Here is a 20,392-nt window from a genome sequence, read left to right as displayed (position 1 = left end):
GCGGCCGGGCCACAGCGCGGCACGCAGAGACAGCGATCGGGGGCGTGCCGCGAGCCCCGGAGGCGGGGCCGGGGCCGGGCTGAGGCGGTTCCGCGACAACCAAAACAACGGCCCGGCCCGGCAGCCCTTGCGCCCGCGCCCCGTCGCCACCTTCCCCGCCGCCGCCGCCCGGCGGGGCCCGCTCGGGGCGCGAGGTGGGCGCGGAGACCCCGCCCGTCCCGCTGCCGCCGCCATGAAGCTCCGCGTACGGCTGCAGAAGCGAACGGCGGCCCTGGAGGTGCAGGGGGCGGAGCCAACGCTGGGGGAGCTGCGCGCGCAGCTGCGCCTGGCCCTGCTGCCCGCCTGGGGGTACAGGTAGCGAGCGGAGCGAACCATCGCGAGGGGTGCCGGGGGGAGGCCATGCCGCCCGTGCGCGGCCCGGGCCGGCGGGACCGTACCACGCGGCGCGGGGGGAGGGATCTGCCCCAGGCCCCGGGCGCGGTGCTGCCCCCTGCGGGGCGGGCGCGGCGCTGCGGCGGCGGCGGCGGCGCTGCCCGGGCCCGAGGCGCGTCCCCGGCACTGGCAGCGCCCGGCCCGGCCGCTTTACCCGGCCCACGGCACCGGCTGCCCGGGCTCCTGCCGGGCCTGGGACCCGGGCTGCCTCCCGGCTGGGCGCTGCGGAGCGGGAAAGCAAAACTTCGGCACTGCTCAGTTGCGAAGTGCGGGTTGCAGCGCGGTCAGAGCTGACTGAGATTTCTGCGTGGCGCTGAAGTTACAAAATGCTGTAGGGTCTCGGTTTTACACTTCTCTCAGGCTTCCTGGACAATCTCGGTTGAAGTTTCATAAACACTTTATCTGCGAAGAACTCACGGCATCCTCCGTAGGAAAATGAATCGCCTGTAAAAGGGGAGAGTTTTCTGATGCTGGCTGAAGGGTTTGTGTCAGAAACCTTTAATTCGGTCCGACGCGCTGCTGTTTCACTGGTGATTCACACAGCGGTGTGGGCAGGAGGAATCCGAAGTGACTGCTTGCCTTGCCGCAGTGGGTGTATTTTGTAGCTGCTGCTGGGTAGCTGCTTCCCTGCTAACCAGTTTCGTTTCTGGTTTTTTTTTTTTTTTTTTGGCCTGAAATGTCTTATCTCATTTTCCTCATTTGCAGCTAGCATTCTATAGGACACCTGCTGATCATTGGAATAAATGTTTAGCTTGGTGAGAAAGCAAGTTAGTTGAATCTTCAACACTATTTATTTTTAAATAATCCGAGGCAGTAGCTTATTTAGATCTTGTTTTCCTAGCTGTGAAATCTTTTTTGAAGGATACTTACTTGCTTTCCTTCATAACTGTTTTATGACCAATTTCTGTAAATGAAATTTTATTTACCAAGCAGCTGCAGCAACTTAAAATGTACTTGGTGAGAAACATGAGGGAATTAATTTCATATAATCTTTTCATAGTTTCATATAATCTTTTTCCCCTCACCCATACTTCTTTTATATATGGGTAATTATTAGTGGATTAAGCCCCATGGCACAATACTATTGTAATATGCAGTATGCATTTCTAATTGTAGAATCATAGAATCATGAAGGTTGGACAAGATCACCAAGTCCCATCTTTGACCAATCACCTTGAGGCCACCTAAACCACAGCACCAATTGCCATGTCCAGTGTGTAGCTATCCAAGTGCAGCCAACCATGTTTCCTTACTGCTTTTTAAAATTATTTTGCAGTTCTGATACCACGTTTTCAATAACACTGAACAGAAAAGATGCTCTCACAGAGGATCAGAAGACCTTAGCTTCATATGGGATTGTTTCTGGTGATTTGATATGCTTATTACTAGAAGAGCCAGATGGACAGCCCAGCCTACCTCCTCTTCCTGCTACTCCTGCCCCACTTCAGAATGGTCATGAGCCGTCCAACAGTCAGGCCAACAGTGCAAGAGAAGGGCAGGTGGAAGTTCAAGAGAGTGGTGAGAGGGTAAGTACATGAGAATTTTCCTGTACAGCACAAGACAAAAAGGGAGGTGTCCTGTTGTGTCAGTTGCTGTCTATATAGAAGTGAATTTCTTGGGAATATTTGGCTCCTTATCCTTGTCTGACACATGCTTGGTTATTTGAATGGAAGTTTGTCTCTGTTCATTGTATATCAGTGTGGCACAGAAGAGAGCCCAGAGTGTTTCAGGGTTACAGGAGTATATGTTTTTGCTGAAACATGCACTTAAGGAAGTAAGGATGATGTTTCTTGCCTGCCTCAGTGTCGTCTTCTTGAGGAACCGAGTTTAGACTGGGGCAGATGCAACAGGCAGTGTTGAAGATAGGCTCTTATCTTTTCCCCCTTTCCTGACCCTTACTCCTTACAGTTTTCATTCTGCTTTTATTTAATAATGTGTCTGTGTGTAGTTTTGTCAGTTAATTAATAGCATGCCATGATTTATAAGAAAGGAAGCTACAGTGAAGCCACAGTGTTCCTCAAGTGGCAGCAGATGCACTCCATTGATTGATTTTTTTCTTTTCCTCCTCTGCTGTTTAGGCCTGTTGTGTTTGTTGGCAGTCCAAGTTGGCATTTGGGTTACTTGCTGTGCATATTGGCTAAGTTCAAATACGTATTGATACTGTAGTGATTAAATTATTCCTATGTATGTTGCAAAATTTCTGATGAAGGTTTAATATACTATGATCACTTTGCCTTCAGTTAGTATATGCAACAAAATGACAGACCCTTTCATGAAGGGTTTGCATTATAAAGATTAAAAACCACAAGGGCTACATATATGATCCCAGTCTCCATCTGGAATGCTAGAAAATGGAGGTATAATGAACCCATAAGACTTGTACGGGGAATCAGGCTGGAATAAGCAGCTGTATAATGTTGATGTATATAGAGGTGTAATATTCTGAACAAATATATGCTTTGCTTTCCCCTGAAGGCAGGATCCAGCCAAGAATTTCCTTCTAGATTAGTCCCAGAAGATCCTGACCTGGAAGAAAGTACAGGTTCCTATCCCTCTGAACCCATGCTGTGCAGTGAGGCTGCTGATGGTGAAACACCCCATTCCTTAGAGGTGCTCTACCTTTCTGCTGAGTGTACCAGTGCCACTGATGCCTTGATCGTTCTGGTTCATCTTCTCATGATGGAGACAGGCTATGTACCTCAGGTAGGTACGGGCAGCAGAAACAGAAGTTTCTGGGTCAGTGTGGGGAAGCTGTGGAATATACAAGCTGCATCTGAGGATCTGCTTCTGCCTTTCTATATGTCAGTTTGCTGTAGGGGCTGCTGAAGGGTCAGCTTCTCAAAATTCCCAGAAAGTTTTCAGGCTGAAGACTGGAGCAGCTTTTAGAAGAGGAGGCCTATCCTTGTGTTTCTGTTGTCCTCAGCCTCACTGGGACCCAGCTGAACCTCCTGCTTCTGCCTTTTACTATAGAGCATGTGAAAATGTGGTTAGGTTGTGGCACTTCCCCAAAATACTGCCTTAAGTGTCGGTATCATCTCAATGATATCCTGTCAAATGGTATTTAATGAGGTCTAAGTCTGCCAAAAAAGTGTCTCTAATTCCATATTCAACTTAGTGTCAAGCTTGGCTTTGATTGTACTAATCTGTAGAGGTATCATACTCAAACACCTGTGGCAGTACATCTGTACAATGTATGGATTCTCTTTTCCCTTTTTCATTTGCATTTTATGTTTACTAATACATGGCTGAACATGGAGAAAAAGATTTGGTCTCAGTAAGGTGTTTAAATTCTCATCTTTTTTCTTGCAGTGAGGCTGACTAAGCACATGTGGGTGTCTAGTTGACCAATACCAATTTAATAAATCTGCTAAGTTCATTGTAGCACCGTAATTTGAAGTACTATGTAAAGAATACATTTGCCACTGTGAATAAAATTTATGGCAGTGAACAGGCTTGGAGGTAGGGAAGATGAATGCTGTGCAGATTTAAGAGGAAAGAAGGAACCTACTTGTGCTTGTGGTTATATTGTATCCCACTCTGATAATCCATATGAGCTGTTTCATACTGAAATTGAAAGCAAATCTGTTAGTTGAATCAGGTATTCTAATTAACTTCAAACTATCATTCTTAAAGCCCTGTCAAATACGGTAAGTTCACAGAAAAGGTGCAATAGCTTTTTTTTGAGCAGGAAATTAATTATGTGCAGGAGTTGTCAGAATGCTGGAATGGATGACGGAATGAAGTATGTGTCTCAAAGAAAGAGGTGTGAGTGCTCACTGAATGTCTGTTCCTGTCAGGACAAAAATTACTGAACTTCACTTAGATTTGCTGTTAGTTTTGGGTACAATGTGTATAATCCTTTATATTCATAATCACTGAGTCATTAGAACTGATCTGAGAGTTGAATTGCAAGCATCATTCTGCCATTTCCTAACTTCTGATCCTTTTCTCACCCTTCAGCATTGGTACATTGCTAACGTATGACTGTGTTTGTTATCCCTTTACATTTGTAGGGGATAGAAGCCAAGGCAGTCTCCATGCCAGAGAAATGGAGAGGGAATGGTGTTTATAAGCTACAGTACACACATCCCCTTTGTGGAGAAGGTTCTGCTGGTTTGACTTGTGTGCCTCTGGGAGATCTTATTGCTATAAATGGTAAGTCAGTCAAGTCTTTGTCCTGGATGCACATTCCTAAGTATCACCATTGTTTAGGAAGAGAAAACTTAAGTGTGCTTTTGTGTGTTTTTAACTGCACCTTTATTACTTGGGTTGCTGAGGTACAGAGGATGCCGCTTCCTGATGCTGAATACTCTTTTCCAGTCTCTGTGTTGACTGTTTTTTTCCCTCTTGTTTTAAGAGATTAACCCTTAGGAGTTTCAGCTAGCCTTTTCATTGCAATATTGTAGAAGTATGTTTGTTGTCTCATTTCATAGGAACTTTGGTACACATTGCCAGACATGAAGGGAGTAGATTTGCTTCAGCTACAATGTTTTGGCTTCTTTTATGTTTTCTGCAAGACTTAAAACTTCCAGACTATGTGTTACTTAAGTAATGAAGTGGTCTTTGTTTTCTCTCTGTATTTTAAATTTTGAAATGTCTTTCTTTCTTTCTTTCTTTCTTTCTTTTATTTGTAGCAACATTAAAAATCAACGAAGAGATTAGAAGTATTAAGAGAATCCAGCTATTGCCATCATCCTTTGTTTGCTTTCAGGACCCAGGTATGCCTGAGCTATGATCTCATAGTAGTAAACTGAAAAGTAAAGAAGGGATACAGTGAGTAAGAATTTGCTTTAGTAGAAGACCAAATAGGTACAGAATAGCGAAAAAGAATAAAAGTGTGGTTACCATTTAGGTTAGTCATAACTTCTTGGCAAAAGGATTTCAGAGTGTAGCCATTTACTCACATTTTGTTGTTAGAACAAATTATATTTCTTGGATTAACAATGTAAGGAAAGAACCTTGTAAAGCTCAGTTTATCATTTGGCCCATATGCCTGTTATTTATGAGGTCTTAGGAATATGTGTGAATCTCTGGGACAGCAGTGCTGAGTGATATCCCCTTTCTGCCTGGCAGCTCAGAGCTTCAGAGGCTGGTGGTACCTGCACTCTTGTTGTGGTACTGTAGTTGTTAAATTCCTCTTGTCAGAAAACATGTGCTGACCACATAGTTTCTCCAGAGTGCCGAAATTAGAGTGAAAACTAAGTTGAGGGAGAAGGGCAGATCCATGTGGGTCTTTGTGAGCACAGACCTGACCATCCTTATATTCTCTGGAGTATATGAGTTGCTTTACTGGCAGTCCAGGCTGACTCAATTTCCTACATTCTGTGTAGTCCCTGATATACAAGTCTAATTGAAAGGTTGTAGAAGAACTGAGTGCTGAAGTGTGTCCAGTATAACACTAAAGTCTTCTTGCTCCTCTTTATTCAGAGAACAGCATGGAAGAGTACTTCTGTCAGAGGAATGAAGGTTGCAGGCTCTTAGAACATAGATCTGTGCTAGGCAGGAGCTTTGAAGTCTGACAAAGGAAGCTCTGACAGCTTGAGAATCAGTTTGTTGCCAGAGAACTCAAGTCTTTCCCTTAACTGTGCGTTCTAAGGCTGAAGGAAAAGCTTAGCCCAATCATGGTTTCTAGTTCTTCAATGACTGACTTGTTGCAGGATTATTACACTCTAGATGCAGAGCTGCTCCTATCAAGATCACAAGCAGAAAAAAGCTGTGCTAATAAGAAAACTGTAATTCTTATATAATTGTTGCATTATAACCTCTTGAAGTTAAGCTTTTTCCCTCTCTTCTTTGATAGAGAAGGTTGCAGGTGTTTACAAAGACCTTCAGAAATTGTCCCGTCTCTTTAAAGACCAGCTGGTTTACTCTCTCCTAGCTGCTGCCCGACAAGGTGAGAGAAAATGTTTGCAATTAAAGATGGTACTTAATTTTTGAGGATGGAAGGAAGGGAGTCAATCTAAAGCCTTGAAGGAAGAGTGTTAGAAACAGCTGTTCAGTGATAGGCGTATAAACAGTAAAAATAAAGTAAAATATACATGCTAAAGAAATCACATTAATCTTTGTAACTCAGAAAATGTTAATATAATTCTGGTTTTAATTTTGATTGCTCTACTCTCACTTCAGAGATGGAAATGGAGTGGCTGTTTTTGTGCATAATGATGAGGAAATCCTACCACAATAATTTTATAGCAGTAGTTCTGTAGTTTTGATCTATTTCTTTGTCAAAACAGAAACATTTATTTAACATCATGTTTGGAAGTCTGACCTCAGGAATGATCTTACTAGGAACGGTCCTTGAGGGCTTGGAAAGGATGGTAGGAAGTAACCCAGGCTGGTGTTTGTGAACCAGTAGGAAGCCAGGCTTTCTCTGCATACTTACTGCCATAAACGGTCTCAGCTTTGTATTCTGAAGACAATGGAATTCCCTCTAGACTTCAGTGCATGAAGATTTTATGTGAAGCATGTGCTCTATATTTGTCTTTTTTGCAGGGTTATGAAATTGGGCAGGTCTTTCTTCCCTTTACTTATTCCTTAGCTCCGTAGCCTATAAGCATAATTTAGTGTGCAATGTTTCTTAGGCATAGTGCTCAGTATAAAGTGTCATTTGTCCTATTTTGTGCACCTCTTAAGTGTAGTTAGAGTTGCAAGAGATCTGTTTTGCAAGGAGTCACATCACAGTAGTTGCTCAGAAAAGTGGTGTAACTCAGGCATCAAAGGGAGAGGATGTAAGGGAAAGATTATAATGTTCTTTCTTTCTTTTAGGGTCTTTGGAGATAGAAGCACTGTCTAAGAGATGTCGAGTTTACTGTATTTTTTTCTGAACTTTCTTTTTCCTTTCTGTAGCTTTGAACTTGCCAGATGTGTTTGGGTTAGTGGTCCTTCCTCTTGAGCTCAAGCTTCGGATTTTCAGACTCCTGGATGTCCGTTCCCTGATCTCTCTCTCGGCTGTTTGCCGTGATCTCTACACAGCTTCCAATGACCAGCTTCTGTGGAGGTTTATGTACCTGCGGGATTTCCGAGGTAATGTCAGGCACACCTTTTTCTCATTACGTTCTCATGTTGACAGAGGGCTTAGTTCTGACAGGCTTTGATAAGAGGCTCCTCAGGCAACCAATAATGATATTGAAATACTGTGAGTAAATGAGTTGTTTGTGATACTAATCAGTACAGTTGATCAGTGTGTGATTCAGGGGGATGCAGAGTTTTCTACCAAGGAAAATGGTTGGCAATCTTCTGAGCCATTATTGATGCTCCACATGGTTCATCCCATTGTGTGGTGCAGGCTTTCCTTGTTTTCATCTGTTTCCTTTGCTGCCTTGGTGTATTGGCTACTGCAGATATTAGGAAATGGAGGGAAGATATATTCCTGCTTCAATTTCTCACAAGAGAGTTAAGAAACAAAGGTAATCAGGGGAAGTGCTGTCAGAAGGCAAAGGCAGAGATGACGTTTCTGGGATTTCTGTATTTAATAACATTTCAAGATCATGCTTTACATGGAATGGGTGTGCAAGTAGATTACCTATCGAATGTACCTGGAGCTTTATATTTTTTAAGATACATTATCTTTAGAAAAAGATGTATTGACCAAAAGTGTTTTTCATATCTTGATTATTCTTTGAATTCTGACAAACTGCAAATATCTGTGGCACAAGATCTGTTGCTTTTCCTAATGCTTTGCTTCTCTTTGTAGATCCTATTGCAAGACCTCGTGACACAGATTGGAAAGAAGTAGGTGGCTTTTTAATATTATCTCTCTGAGATCAATCTTAGTTTGAGAATTAAGTATAGACTTCGGGAGGCAGTAACTTTGAGTTAAAGTTTAGCTTAGAAGTGTGGTATTTTGTGTGTGCATGTTGGTCAGACTAGCAGAAAGGAACATCAACAAGTTGTGGGGCATGCTTCATGAGGGTTAGAGATCTTCAGGGGTGCTGTGCCTGGTCTTTGGTGGGCAGGGGAATTGCTGGTCTGAGTTTTCAGGCTGGTGAGGAGCATGTGCTGTAAAACTGAATGCAGCTGCTGAAGCTGGAACACTTAGAGAGCTTTAAAATACTTTTTTTTTTCTGTCTGCAGCTATACAAGAAAAAGTTGAAACAGAAGAAGGAAGCCCTGAGATGGAGGCACATGATGCTTCTGCCCCCTATACCTCATCCAATCCCCTTTCATCCCAACCCATTCTATCCTAATCCCTTTCCACCCAACCCATTCCCATCAAATCCAATCTATCCCCCAATGATCATTGGGGGAGAATATGATGAGAGACCAACACTTCCATATGTTGGAGACCCAATTAACTCACTCATTCCTGGCCAGGGAGAAGCACCAGGTCAGTTTCCTCCATTCAGACCACATTTTGACCCCATTGGCTCCCTGCCTGGAGCAAACCCCACGCTTCCAGGACGAGTTGGGCCCAGTGACAGGTTTCCACCTCGACCCAGCCGGGGCCGACCCATGGACATTCGCCGTGCATTCATTTGATTGCTGCTTTTTCCTGCAGGGAGTTCTGTAGTTGCTGAGCTTGCTTTCTAACTGTAGGAGATTGCAGATCCCAGGCACTAACATCTGCCTTCAGACTGTGTCAAGAACATGTGTGCATGGTGATGTCCCAACTGCAGAGGCTGGGTTTGTTTTGTGCTCTGGTAGTGCTGTATCACCTGGCACTTAAGGTCTGTTCCTCAAAGAGCTACGACTTAGAGCAGTTTGTTCTGCTGCCCCCCTCCTTGCCCTTGATCGTCTGTGAAGTGCTACTTAGAGACCAGAATAACAGCCAAATCCTTACTGCATCAGATAAAGAGCACTTTAAATACAAACCCTCTACTTGTCTGTTTTATTTGAAGAGTTTTACTGCATTGCCAGGATGAAAGGTTTTGTTTAAAATCTATTCAGCTAATTAATAATCGTTGTTAACAAAAAAGTTACCACATAGAACAGGATACTGCCACTGTTATGGTGGATGTGTGTTCATGGAAATTTTTAAAGGTGTTGTTTCCTTTTTCCTTTAATGTTTTATTAGGTAAAAAGCATTTTTGTATTGTTACTTAATGCACAAAGAATACAGCAAAGGGATTTTCTTTACAATGGAAATATTAGAACACAAATAAATTCATTTTACAAACAATTGAGTAAAGTCATGCCACAGTGCAACTCAGAAGTTTAAGCAGAAGCAGAACAATTTTACAAAGAATCAGCAGCAAAACTTTTGACTTTGTCCTTGACTTTACAAATAAGGATCTGTAGTACACGACTGCATTTACTGTGTTTGAACTAAAAGTGGTGTGAAAATGTATCTGTTCTTCCTATCTGACATACTTAAAGAATTAAATAGGCTGAACCTGGTTACAGTGGGGATGGAATCACAACAACATAAGAAGCAGAATGTGTTCTGACTTTAGTAAATTCCATTTAGTTCCATTACTTAAGTATCAGATGATAACTTGCCAAAAAGAAATGTGTCGTAGCATGTTATGAGCACCTTTCAAGTGTTGTCTCATTAACTAATGAGCAGCTAACAAGACCACTGTTAAGGTTTCCTGATGAGACCTGCAAACTGATGCTGGAGCTCAATTAAAGGAAGACTGGAATGACTGAACTTTGCTAGAACTTTTAATTTCTTATGTATTTTTTAAGATGATTGATCTCAGTGTTTCTATAAATGTGAATGGTACTAATGGCTGTTGTGACAACTGATATTATTTTCTAAAACTTTTTTGAAATTCCAGCTGTGGAAATGGAATGACATTTCCTGTTAAATACAAGCTATTTAATCAGTAATTCTTATGTGCTTTTTCTGGTGAGATTTCAGTGGTTCATCCTCTCGTTTTGTATAAAATCAGCTGACATTAGAAAGGTCAGGGAGTTTTGCCAGTGGAAGTAAAATATAATACTTTATTTTGCTGTCAAAAGTTGTATTGCTTCTTTCTTCCTTTTCTTCTTCACAGAGATAGTTTTCCTTCCCTACCAAGATTAGCCTTAGCTTTTGCCTTCAGTGGTTGAATTGCCTTGTTCCAAAAGCATTTTCACCAGTGAAATGCATAGTCAGATCTCTTAGAGTTTGCAGCAATTCTTTATATTCCACTGACTATAAAAAGGAAAAGGTAAATCTACACTGTATTGGTCTTGCACAATTTTGTCCTTGTGATGCTTCAGCAGTGCTTCAGCAATGCGTAAATAATACTCAGATAAGGTTACAGAGCTTTAACTGATAAAATAATTCATAACTTATCTTTTTTCTTTCTTTTCCAAGCTATTTCTGGGAACAGTGATCACATAATGCGTGTTAGAAGTTAATTTTGTGGTGCCAGTGGTGCTCACATTGCCAATGCCTTGATGACAGTCGCATGGTTTGCCCTGCTGGCAAGCCACGTGCTGCTCTGGAATTGGGCCCTCTTTGCTGAAGACAACCATGAAGTCATACTTCTGCAGGCTGATGCCAGAGGTTCAGTTTATCCTGGATTTTGTCATTGAAATGTTTGGTTTTGAAGTAATGAACTCGGCCCTTTTACACATACACCACTAAGTGACCTGAAGATACTCCTTTCCTTTTTTTGTTGTCCCTCACATTGTAGTAAAGGTGTTGTGAACCAAAGATTAAGAAACCTGAATTAGCTGGAACTGTAAAGTTCCTTAAAGAGGAGTTCCTGTTATTCATAAAACAGGGTATAAAGTATAAAGTGAGTATCTCAGGACCAGCAGTATAAAATTAGAAAACAAAACAGAGGAAATACTTGAAAACTAGTTGCTTGTTTTTTTTTTTTTTTTATTTCCCAGCTCCTAAGTTAAGTGTGTATATCATTGCTGTTGCAAATGATAAAAGAGAAATCACAAAAGATGAAATGCCTTAAGATAAGCATTCCTTACCTGTACTAATCAGTATCTAGCACTGTAAAGGTTGCTACTGAGTCACTTGGAAATAAGGAACTATTATGCTTGGCTTTTCTATGTATTGTTTTATCTTAGTAATGAAACTTCAGGCCAACCAGATGAAGCAGCTGAGGCATACACAAGGTCTATGAGTCATACACAAGGTCTTACCTACTGCTTGTGATTAGTGGAAGACTGTAAAATACCACTGCATTTAGAAGTGGTATTTTTTAAGCAGGACTGCTGTTCTGCTGAACCTTAGCTTGCCTGGGAATGTGTGTTCCATTTCTCTTGAAATACCACACCTAGCTATGACAAGAAAGTCAAGGTGTTCTTCAGTTTGTAGCTAAACAGCAAAATGTAAACTAATTTTCCAGGTGGTGGATATGGTTGGGTGTCATAGCTGTGTCCCAGCTACTTCATGGGCTGGACCCAAACACACAAACCTATTCATGTTTCCTGGCTTCCATGTGAAGAAACTTAAAGCAAATAGGACAAAAGAAGCTTTGACCACGTTCTCATTGTTCTCATCTGTGCGAGAAAGATCCCAAGGTGTGCTGTGGGGCTTGTGTGGCTTGTGATTTAAATGTAGCTTCTCTTTACCAGTTTTTCTGTTGTTTTCTTACTGCCCCTACTGTTATATTTAGGTACCTAAATGCCTCTTGGGTGTACCTTTGTTTTCCATTCATATAAAAGAAGAATACCCCTTGTATTCCCTCTTCTCTTTTTTTAGAGGGTAAGGATTTTGGAGTAGAAAGCCAGCATCAAAGGTGATAATTTGAAGATGGGATGATGCATTTGTGAATCTCCTGTTAGCGCATCTAGTATGTGAGCATCATAGCTGTAGATGGGAAGCGTACTGTGGGGACAGTTACAGGACACAACAGATTTTCATCATTCTGGCTTTAGAAATCAACTCACTGCTTTAAAGCACTTCTGTGAATAGAACTGAAGGTGCTTTTTCAGGAACCATGGACTAACTAAATTAAGCTGAGAGTGCCTGTTGTTTGTACTTGATGTTACAACTTAAAGCTAGGCAGTGAGATGCAATTCTGTTTGCTTGTCCCTCAAAAGGCGACAGCTGGGAGCTGTAGGCAAATGAAGAGATTGAGTCACTACTGGGAATGAAAGCTGCCAGTGCTGTCCTGTTCCTGTGGTCTGTCAGAGGACAGCCCTGCTGTGTTCAAATGCAGCCTCAGCAAATGACCCAGCTGTTGCACTTTCAGTGATGAACTGCTGTTGATTTATGGGACCATGTCATACTAGTCACCATTCCTTTTTTGTATATGGTCTATTGGTGAGGGAATCATGGAATTTCAGGGGATAAAGCAATTGAGGATTCTCTCAGTAAACTTTCATTTCTGTCTCTGCATCTCTGGTGACCATTCAGAAGGGAAAGGCATAAACCATGCTGAAAGAAGTGTTACAGAAGGAAATCCTCTTCTACAGATAGTGAAGCCTGTTAATCTACTTCTCTTGCCAGTGGGACACTGCTTGCTCAAGGCCATTTCTCACTCTTTTATTGCTCCTGGAGACAACACAGCAGGGATTGGGTTTTTTTTTCTCAGATGATGACATATATTTATGATGCTACATGGTAAACTGCTTATCAAACCCTGAAGGACAGCACAGAGGTGAGGAAAGCAAAACAGAAGACAAACCATCAGAGAATAAGATGGTTCTGTAATACTGAACTTGAGGTATCAATCATTGATCCAGATGAGTCTCTTGAGGGACTTCCAATCTGGAAAAGCTGTGCTGTTATTTGCCATTATATGTGCAAAGGCCTGCTCAGGGGTAGGTCATACAAGGTCCAGATGACTTCATTGGATTTAGATGTTCATTACAGGTGCTATGCAGGAAGGATTTCCTTGTTTGGCTTTAGTCCCACCAGTGAATCATAAGATCCAAGATGGCTAATGCAGATATTGCTTTTGCTGCTTTGGGGATCTCCTTGTTTAAGTGACAGCAAAGATCTGGGCCATTGGCTCAAATACTTTTTTGACTTACTGGCATCCCTGGGCATTCTTAAGTATCATCATGGTGAAGTTGCCAAGGGAAGCACAAAGCCAAATCTGGCCTCAAAGCTGCATGTCGAGGAGGTGAGATGAGGACTGGCACCTGCGTTAGGTGTGTTCCTAACAGACCTCCCTGGGTGCAAGGGCTAGGATCTCAGCTGGTATAAATAGCTAGAAATTTATGGATTTACCTAGGATGAGTTTTTTCAATCATGAACACAGGTTGTGTGGGGTTTGTCATGTCCCAGTTCCAGTCTATGTGCACAGACACACACAGCTTCTTTCAGTGTTGCAGGATTAGAAGAAAAGCACATCAGCAAAGATCCATCTCTGTCTTCTCTGGAAGAATAATTCTTGGGAATGGTCAGGGAGAACTAATACTGATTGTTACTGCTTGGGATAATCCCATATGTGCCCTCCTGTGGTTTGGTGTCTCAGGAAGGACCCAGGTCATCTTATTTGTGAAATGTAATTTTCCAGTTCTATTGCAAGTTTGTCACCTTGCATTCATTTTGCATTCACCCCAGCAAAGTCAGTGGGAATTCAAGGCGGGAGACAGGATTTCACTCCATCTCTCTGTCCATTCAGTATTATGGAACACTCAGCACACAACTATGTGCACTTCATCAGATCTGCTATTAATTAAGCATGCTCCTGAGGGACATACACAGCCAGATGTGACCAAGTCACCAAAGTGCTTGGAGTTTAGCTGGGTTTTGTCTGGAATTTGTGTGAACTGTGAGTGTGAACTCTGGTGTTTTCAGGGGCAGAAGTTGTTTTTTTGTGTGGAAGACCCATTTCTTAGGTTATTTTTGAACTAAGGCTACAGGGTTAGAACATGACATTTTTCTCTCAGACCTTGGGAGTCACACGCAGGGGACATAAATGCAAGGCATGAAACAGAGATGTTTTATCTGCTATGAGCAGAATGATCTGGAATAAAGCAGCAGACCATCTGGCTGACCTGCTTGTGTGATCTTTGGTGCTTACTGATGCCTGGTACCGTCTTTATCTTGAACGTAGTTTTGCTCTGAAAAGTGACCTTTTATGAAGTTGCTATAATGAAATTCCACAGTTCACTGGATGCTCAAGCATGCTCACTTTGTTGTTCAATGGATACTTATTCTTGACTCTGCCTTTGCATGGGTGTTTCTGAAAGAAGGCTTATTTTTTTTAGCTTGATCTTAACAAGAATTCAGTAATTGGAATTTAATTGTATTGACTATATATGAATTAAAATAAAACCTAGTTTGCACTGTCATAACTGTGTTGACTCCACAGGGGTTAGCAAGAGTAAAATTTGCTTTACAACTCAGAACAGATATTACTCTGATTATGCACAAAACCCAATGAAACACTGACACTTTTATACAGTCACTTTTCAGATCATTATTTGAATATTTTCTTTGTATTAAAACAACTATAGTTCTCTAAATTCCCTTTACCCAGGTGTTAGTTGTAAATCGCTGGGTTCACTGAGTGTATTCCAGGATGACATCAGGTATGACATAATGTAGAATGAGGGCTGACAAAAACACAGATCCAGCTGCAGGACTGTTAATCAGAAAACAGGCTAGCAAATGATTTCCTCAGGTTGCGGATGGTCTCAGCTTTTGCTTCATCTTCAGTGGCATTTCCTCGCTGAGATGACTCAGGTATGCTGAAGTTGTTTGTCAGGGACTGCGATTTGCTGAAAGGGAAAACAGAGTTCAGTCTCAGCAGGAGAAGGTGGAAATTCAAAGCTGGTTATTCATGCTTTGTGTTTCATCACAAAAACAAATGCTAGGATAAAAAGATAGGTTGGCATGGAAAATATCCATGTGCTAAGATATCCAGGAATGGGGGAGGTAGGACAGAATGAGGCATGGGCAAGTGGCTCAGTCCAAACTGGTAGGTGTTGATGAAAACATCTGACTAGAAGTATGCAGTTGCTATTTGGTGAGCTGTTGTGAGACACCCTGAAGTAATTTCACTACTAATACAGAAGAAGAGATTAATATTGGGGGTCACCTGTCTTTCATCAGCCTCACCAGAAATGATGGTCTTGGCCTTTCAGCTGTGAGAGCCCAAGAAGCTGGGTAAGTTGGTATCCAGATCCCCTGCAATGTGTGCTGTTTCCTGTCCTTCCCAGCCTGTCTGCTCTGACTGTCAACTCTCTAATGCAGGTCTTTGGGTTGACCACACTGCTCCTGCTGACTGTGTATCTGCTAGCGATCAAGTTCAGATCAGGACGTGCTTTTGAAGTAAATGTCCCAGTTTTCCCTGCTACCATGCTTAGTCTCTTCTGATCAGTAATAGGTATCCAGCACAAAAGTAGACTGGAAAAAGTATCTGAAATACGTATAGTGTGGTGACTGCATCCTTAGCACCAACAGTTTGATCCTTAAATGCATCTCCTTTAGTTTTTCTTGCTTGTATAAACGTAATCACTGAAAGTTTTTTCTAGAACATCGCTCCTCTGCTTCTCAGAAATTGTCTTCTTATTCCTAGCCTATGTTTTATTCTGGCCTGTTTATACCAATTTTCTTGTGTTAACTTTTTGTCAGCATCAGACATTTTTTTGGTCAGTTTTCCTGTCATGGCGCCAGCTAGATATTCTCCACACAGGGTGACAGCAAAAGCTGCTTCCAAAGATCCACAACAATTCAGCAGTGTCCTCTGCTCCAGAAGAGTGCTTCCACATACAGTCACCATCTGGAATTTTATATACATGAATAGGGCCACTTCCCCCTGTCTCCCCAGCCTTTTTGTTACCAAATGCAAAAAGAACCTTTGTGGCTCGTGCACTTAGGAAATAGTGAAGGAATAACCCCTGGTGAGCTTTCTGGCCAATGTTGTGCTGTTTGCAGCCTGTGAGGATTATACACCCTGCTGGGAAGGTGGTGGCTCTGTTGATATGGCCGGGGTAGAGCACACGATGAACACTGAGCACGTGAACAAGAGGAATAATGTGAAATCTTTGTGATGTCAAATACAACCTGTTTTTCCTGACAACAGGTCACTGGTGCGCTGTTATGCCAAGGGATACACATTTACCTCTGAAGTCACTCACAGTTGTGCAGGCCTTTGTCCCTGGGGACTGCTGCTTGACAACAGATGATATATTCTCCACGTCAGCTCAGGATACTTCCTGGACAGCCTTATTCTAATGTCTACAGATACTAGGAGTCTGTCAGAGACTTACTTCAGATGTGGGTGTGGGGTGGTTTGCTGCTTGGACATTTCCGTGGGGCTCGGCTGGCTGGGAGCCCGGCCTTGGGCAGGAGGCCGAGGCTGCTGTGGAGGGAACGCGCCTGCCTTGGAGGCCTGCACTGGAGAGGAGCCAGTTGCTGATCGGATTTGCTGTGGAGATCCAGGTGACCTTTGCTGCTGAGGGGAAGTGGACTGGGGACTCTGAGGCTGCTGTCCTTGAGGAGACAGCCGCTGCTGTGGGGGTGCGTTTGTTCGGGGAGGCTGAGGTCCTTGTGGCTGGCGTGGTCCACCTGAAAGGGACATGTAGACATAAACATGAGGAAGTGCATGTGGCGGGCAACAAGCATGGAACATCTCTATGGAAGGATGAGTTTTGCTAAGAGGAGAGACTCTTTGGAATAGCTTTATGGAGAAGAATATGGCAAATAAATACTCTCTTACAGGCCTAAAATTGGTGTGATTTCCTTCTCCCTAGAGTTGTCCATTTCTCTACCTTCTTCAGCACTAAAGAAATTTCTCCGCTCTCCCCAAAGGGAGTCACTTCAACCTGCCTTACTCTTCATGTATCTGATGTTTCTTATCCTTGGTGAGCACTTCCTGCTTGGGTAAGGAAGAGTCACTGGAGAAGCAACTGTGTGGGAAATGTAAGCTGACCCTGCTGGTTTGGGTCAGCAGCCCCTTCACGGGCCCAGCAGTTTGATGTGAGACATTCCATCCTATCCCTACCCTCTGTTCCAGAACCATCACCCAGTGCCTTCAGTTGCTTTGGCAGCAGACTCTAAGAACTGAAGAGGATGTGGAAAACAATTGGACGTGACATGAGAAATTGCTGGACAAGACAGATAATACTGTGAGAACCTGACAAAAGTTGCAGATAGTGTTGTGAGGTCTGGCTGGATTTCACAGGTGGTCAGGGGAGTTATGTGAGAAAAAGTTTTACAGAGAATTGAAGGGGAGTACTGGAGACAGATGGAGAGTAGTATCCTGCAAAACCAACAGCTCATATCAGTAATAGCATGGAATGCCAAGATTACATAGAAATGCTCAATTTTGGATGCAGCAAAATGATGACCAATGAGGAAAAGATAATTAGAGAAGGGTGTTAATTTGGTAGAAGGTTGAAATGGAGAAAGGAAGGGAAGGTGGCAAAAATGAGGGTCTAATGAGTTATGTGGATTGAGTGCTTGGTTGATCTGGCTACCCATGGGGCAGCCCTGCGCTTCATCACCTCAGTGTACATCAGGACAATAAGCCAAACCTCTTGTTCTGACCAAGCCACATAAGTCAGAACTGCTTCTGCTGTCAGGAGGAGCTGGAGGTGTGCTCTTGCTGACATGGGAGCTCCTGGACAGATGGATCAAGGATCCTTGCATTGCAACGTTGATGTCTGTTCCAAGCCTGACAACACTAGCATCTTCTTATCAATTCTTAACACTTGTAACTGCACAGTTTTGTGCAAACACAATATACTCTGTGCCCACAATCCTGCTCCAGTGCCCGTTCAAGTGGCCTTGTTTTGCTGAGCCAAGTCCTACCAGTGGTAGGACTAGACCTATATCAAATTTTCATCCCACTTCCTAAGCTTTTGTGGAATATGACAGTATTTGCTTTAATAGTACACTGAATTTGCTGCCTGCTTGGCAGTGAATTGGAAAATGAGCAAAACCTTTATCCTGATACCCTTTATTTAGAAGGCAAACTGATAGGACTCAGAGTCACCACTGACATGGGAATCAGAGAACTGTACCTTGTGGAGGAGGCCGTGGTTGTGACAGCTGTCCAAGTGGAGGTCCACTCTGAGATTTCATTGACACAGGCTGAGCTTGTGGAGGCTAGAGGGAAAAAAGCCAGTCCAGTTAATACAGAGTCCCCAAAGAGAAGCCCTGAGGTAATACAGGAACTGTAGTCATGAAGTGTTCCTTAAATACACTCACACACATGCAGCATCTGGCTGGTAAAATCTCAAGGGACTAAAATGGAGAGGTGAGTCAAAAAAGAGCACAGAAGTTGTTTGCTCACAGGGGATAACAATGAAATGAAAATTTAGAATGTTTTTAGGCAATCAGGAATTACCAAAGTATCTGGCCTGAGGGATTCTCTCAGTCCCATCTCCTATTTTGGACAGTTGCCAGCACCAGATGTTCCAAAGGAAGGAGGGATGAACCATGGAAATGTCTATGGAGTAATCATCTATGTAACCCTAAGGGGTCTCCTCTTGATTACTAATAAGCATGGGTCAGCTTCAGCCCTGAAACATGAAGCTTATTATCTGCTCCACAAAATCTTTGCAACAGTTTCAGATATTTTGTTTTGATATTTACATCCAGACCCTTTGAGTCATGCTCACCTTTCAGCCTCATTGTCTTTCCCATTTCTTATCTCTGTTGCTTTGTTCTGAGTTTTGAGACTAGTTCTCACAACCTGCCCATGCTAGGCCATTCATTATTTTGCAAACATTCACTGCCCTCTCTCTCATTTACCTCCTTTCTAAAGCCAAGAGACTTCAGAATCCCTCCAGTCCCTCCATGGGAATATTTCCAAGCCCCTAATTGTTTTCACCACCAACTTCTCTTTCCCAGCTTTGTAATTTCTCCTGCAGATGCCAGAGATGGGTCTGCTTATATTTTTCCAGATGAAGCAATATCTGGGTTCTCTGTATACATTGCCAGTTCATTTTTCCTGCATCCTAATTTCCTGCTTTTCCCTTGTCAACACAACCATAGGCTGAGCAATGGTTTTCATTAGCCTGTATGCGACAAAGTATTTCACAAGGGAATGGCTGGTGCCACTTGAAAGTTCTGCACATTGTTTATGCTCTCCTTCTCTCTACCCCCTGCTTTGCTTACCCTTCAGTCTTCCATATGGAGTTTCATTTGCTGTTGTGGTGACTGAACATACATAGCTCTGTCAGATGTTCTTCACTGCCATCACTGGTCCTGACTAATGCAAATAATTTGGTGCCATCTGCTCTTTCTTCTCTCTCACTGTTTAATCTTTTTGACAGATATTTTAATAAACAGATTAAGCAATGCAGAGCTGCTGCACAAAGGGCTGGTCCAAAGTTGACAAAAGTCTGAGTAAGCTTATTGCACAAAATAGTTTATGAAAACCAGAAAAGCTGGAGACAGATAGGCTGGTACATGCTGGATTATTTACATGCAGAACATCATGATAAAAGGGTCTTCAAGGCTCCTGGAAGGTCAGAAGAATGAGCTAAGTGATTCTGGAAATGTGAAGAAATGTTTCATAGTTGGAAACATTGAAATTAGTTTCAACTGACTAGCAGAAATGTGATGAAGTTGCCAGTCCATCTTTTGCACTATTTACCTGGGACTTGCGAATGGGCGGGGAAGGAAAATCTGGGAATTTTCCATTCATGGCTTCTAGCCCTACATAGCTTGGGAACTAAACCTTGCCTTGGTGTTGATGGAAATTACCTGTTCTGATGCTGTGAGATGTCTTGATTAGACCATACAAAGAAAAGGAATTGGATCTCCTATTCACCTCTACAGTCTCTCCCTACAGCCAACCAAGGCATCTCAGAAATAAAGGCAAAACAGGTTTTTGAGGCTGAGAGATGAAGGGGTGAGGGCCAGCCCAAAGTCTTCTGGTGGTAGGTCAGAGAGGCAAGGACAGAACCACATTGTAGCCATGGCACCGGGTTTCATGTTGAAGGCATGAAAGCAAACTTGTCATTAACATCTTATCCTGTCCTGGGCTCAACCAACCCATTTATCAACATGGCCAGGTGCAGTATCCTTGAAGTATCCCCTCTGCTAACTGTTTGCAAGAATTAAAATCTGTAACATCTATATCTGAGGTCAGCTTCTGCTACACAATAAAATTTTACCTTTTAGCCCCTCCATGCTTTCTTTTATAGCTTGTCTGTT

General features: G+C 42.8%; 2 protein-coding genes across 5 annotated transcripts in view; one reads left to right on the top strand and one right to left on the bottom strand.

Moving 5' to 3' along the window:
- Nucleotides 1–173: 173 nt before the first annotated feature.
- On the top strand, nucleotides 174–14,181 carry FBXO7 (F-box protein 7). Its single transcript, XM_054280240.1, has 9 exons — nucleotides 174–354; nucleotides 1,709–1,958; nucleotides 2,908–3,135; nucleotides 4,446–4,587; nucleotides 5,067–5,150; nucleotides 6,233–6,325; nucleotides 7,279–7,455; nucleotides 8,126–8,163; nucleotides 8,506–14,181. The coding sequence occupies exons 1-9, from the start codon at nucleotides 233–235 to the stop codon at nucleotides 8,908–8,910; spliced, it is 1,539 nt and encodes a 512-aa protein (XP_054136215.1). The 5' UTR covers nucleotides 174–232; the 3' UTR covers nucleotides 8,911–14,181.
- An 87-nt stretch (nucleotides 14,182–14,268) lies between these two features.
- SYN3 (synapsin III) overlaps nucleotides 14,269–20,392 on the bottom strand; it is a 184,029-nt gene continuing 177,905 nt past the window's right edge. For all 4 annotated transcript variants that reach the window (XM_054280212.1, XM_054280222.1, XM_054280204.1 and 1 more), the window contains 3 exons: nucleotides 18,250–18,334; nucleotides 16,495–16,792; nucleotides 14,269–15,000 (listed from right to left, as the gene is read on the bottom strand). In XM_054280212.1, the coding sequence (XP_054136187.1) occupies nucleotides 14,868–15,000; nucleotides 16,495–16,792; nucleotides 18,250–18,334 (516 nt within the window). In that variant the 3' untranslated portion in view covers nucleotides 14,269–14,867. The remainder of the gene's footprint in view (nucleotides 15,001–16,494; nucleotides 16,793–18,249; nucleotides 18,335–20,392) is intronic.

The sequence above is a fragment of the Melozone crissalis genome, unplaced genomic scaffold (assembly GCF_028551555.1).
Source record: "Melozone crissalis strain CALT ecotype California unplaced genomic scaffold, PUWL_Pcris_2 ptg000004l_1, whole genome shotgun sequence".
NCBI classification, from domain to species: Eukaryota; Metazoa; Chordata; class Aves; order Passeriformes; family Passerellidae; genus Melozone; species Melozone crissalis.
The sequence above is the reverse complement of the archived record's forward strand: the minus strand, read 5'-3'. Positions and strand labels throughout refer to the sequence as shown.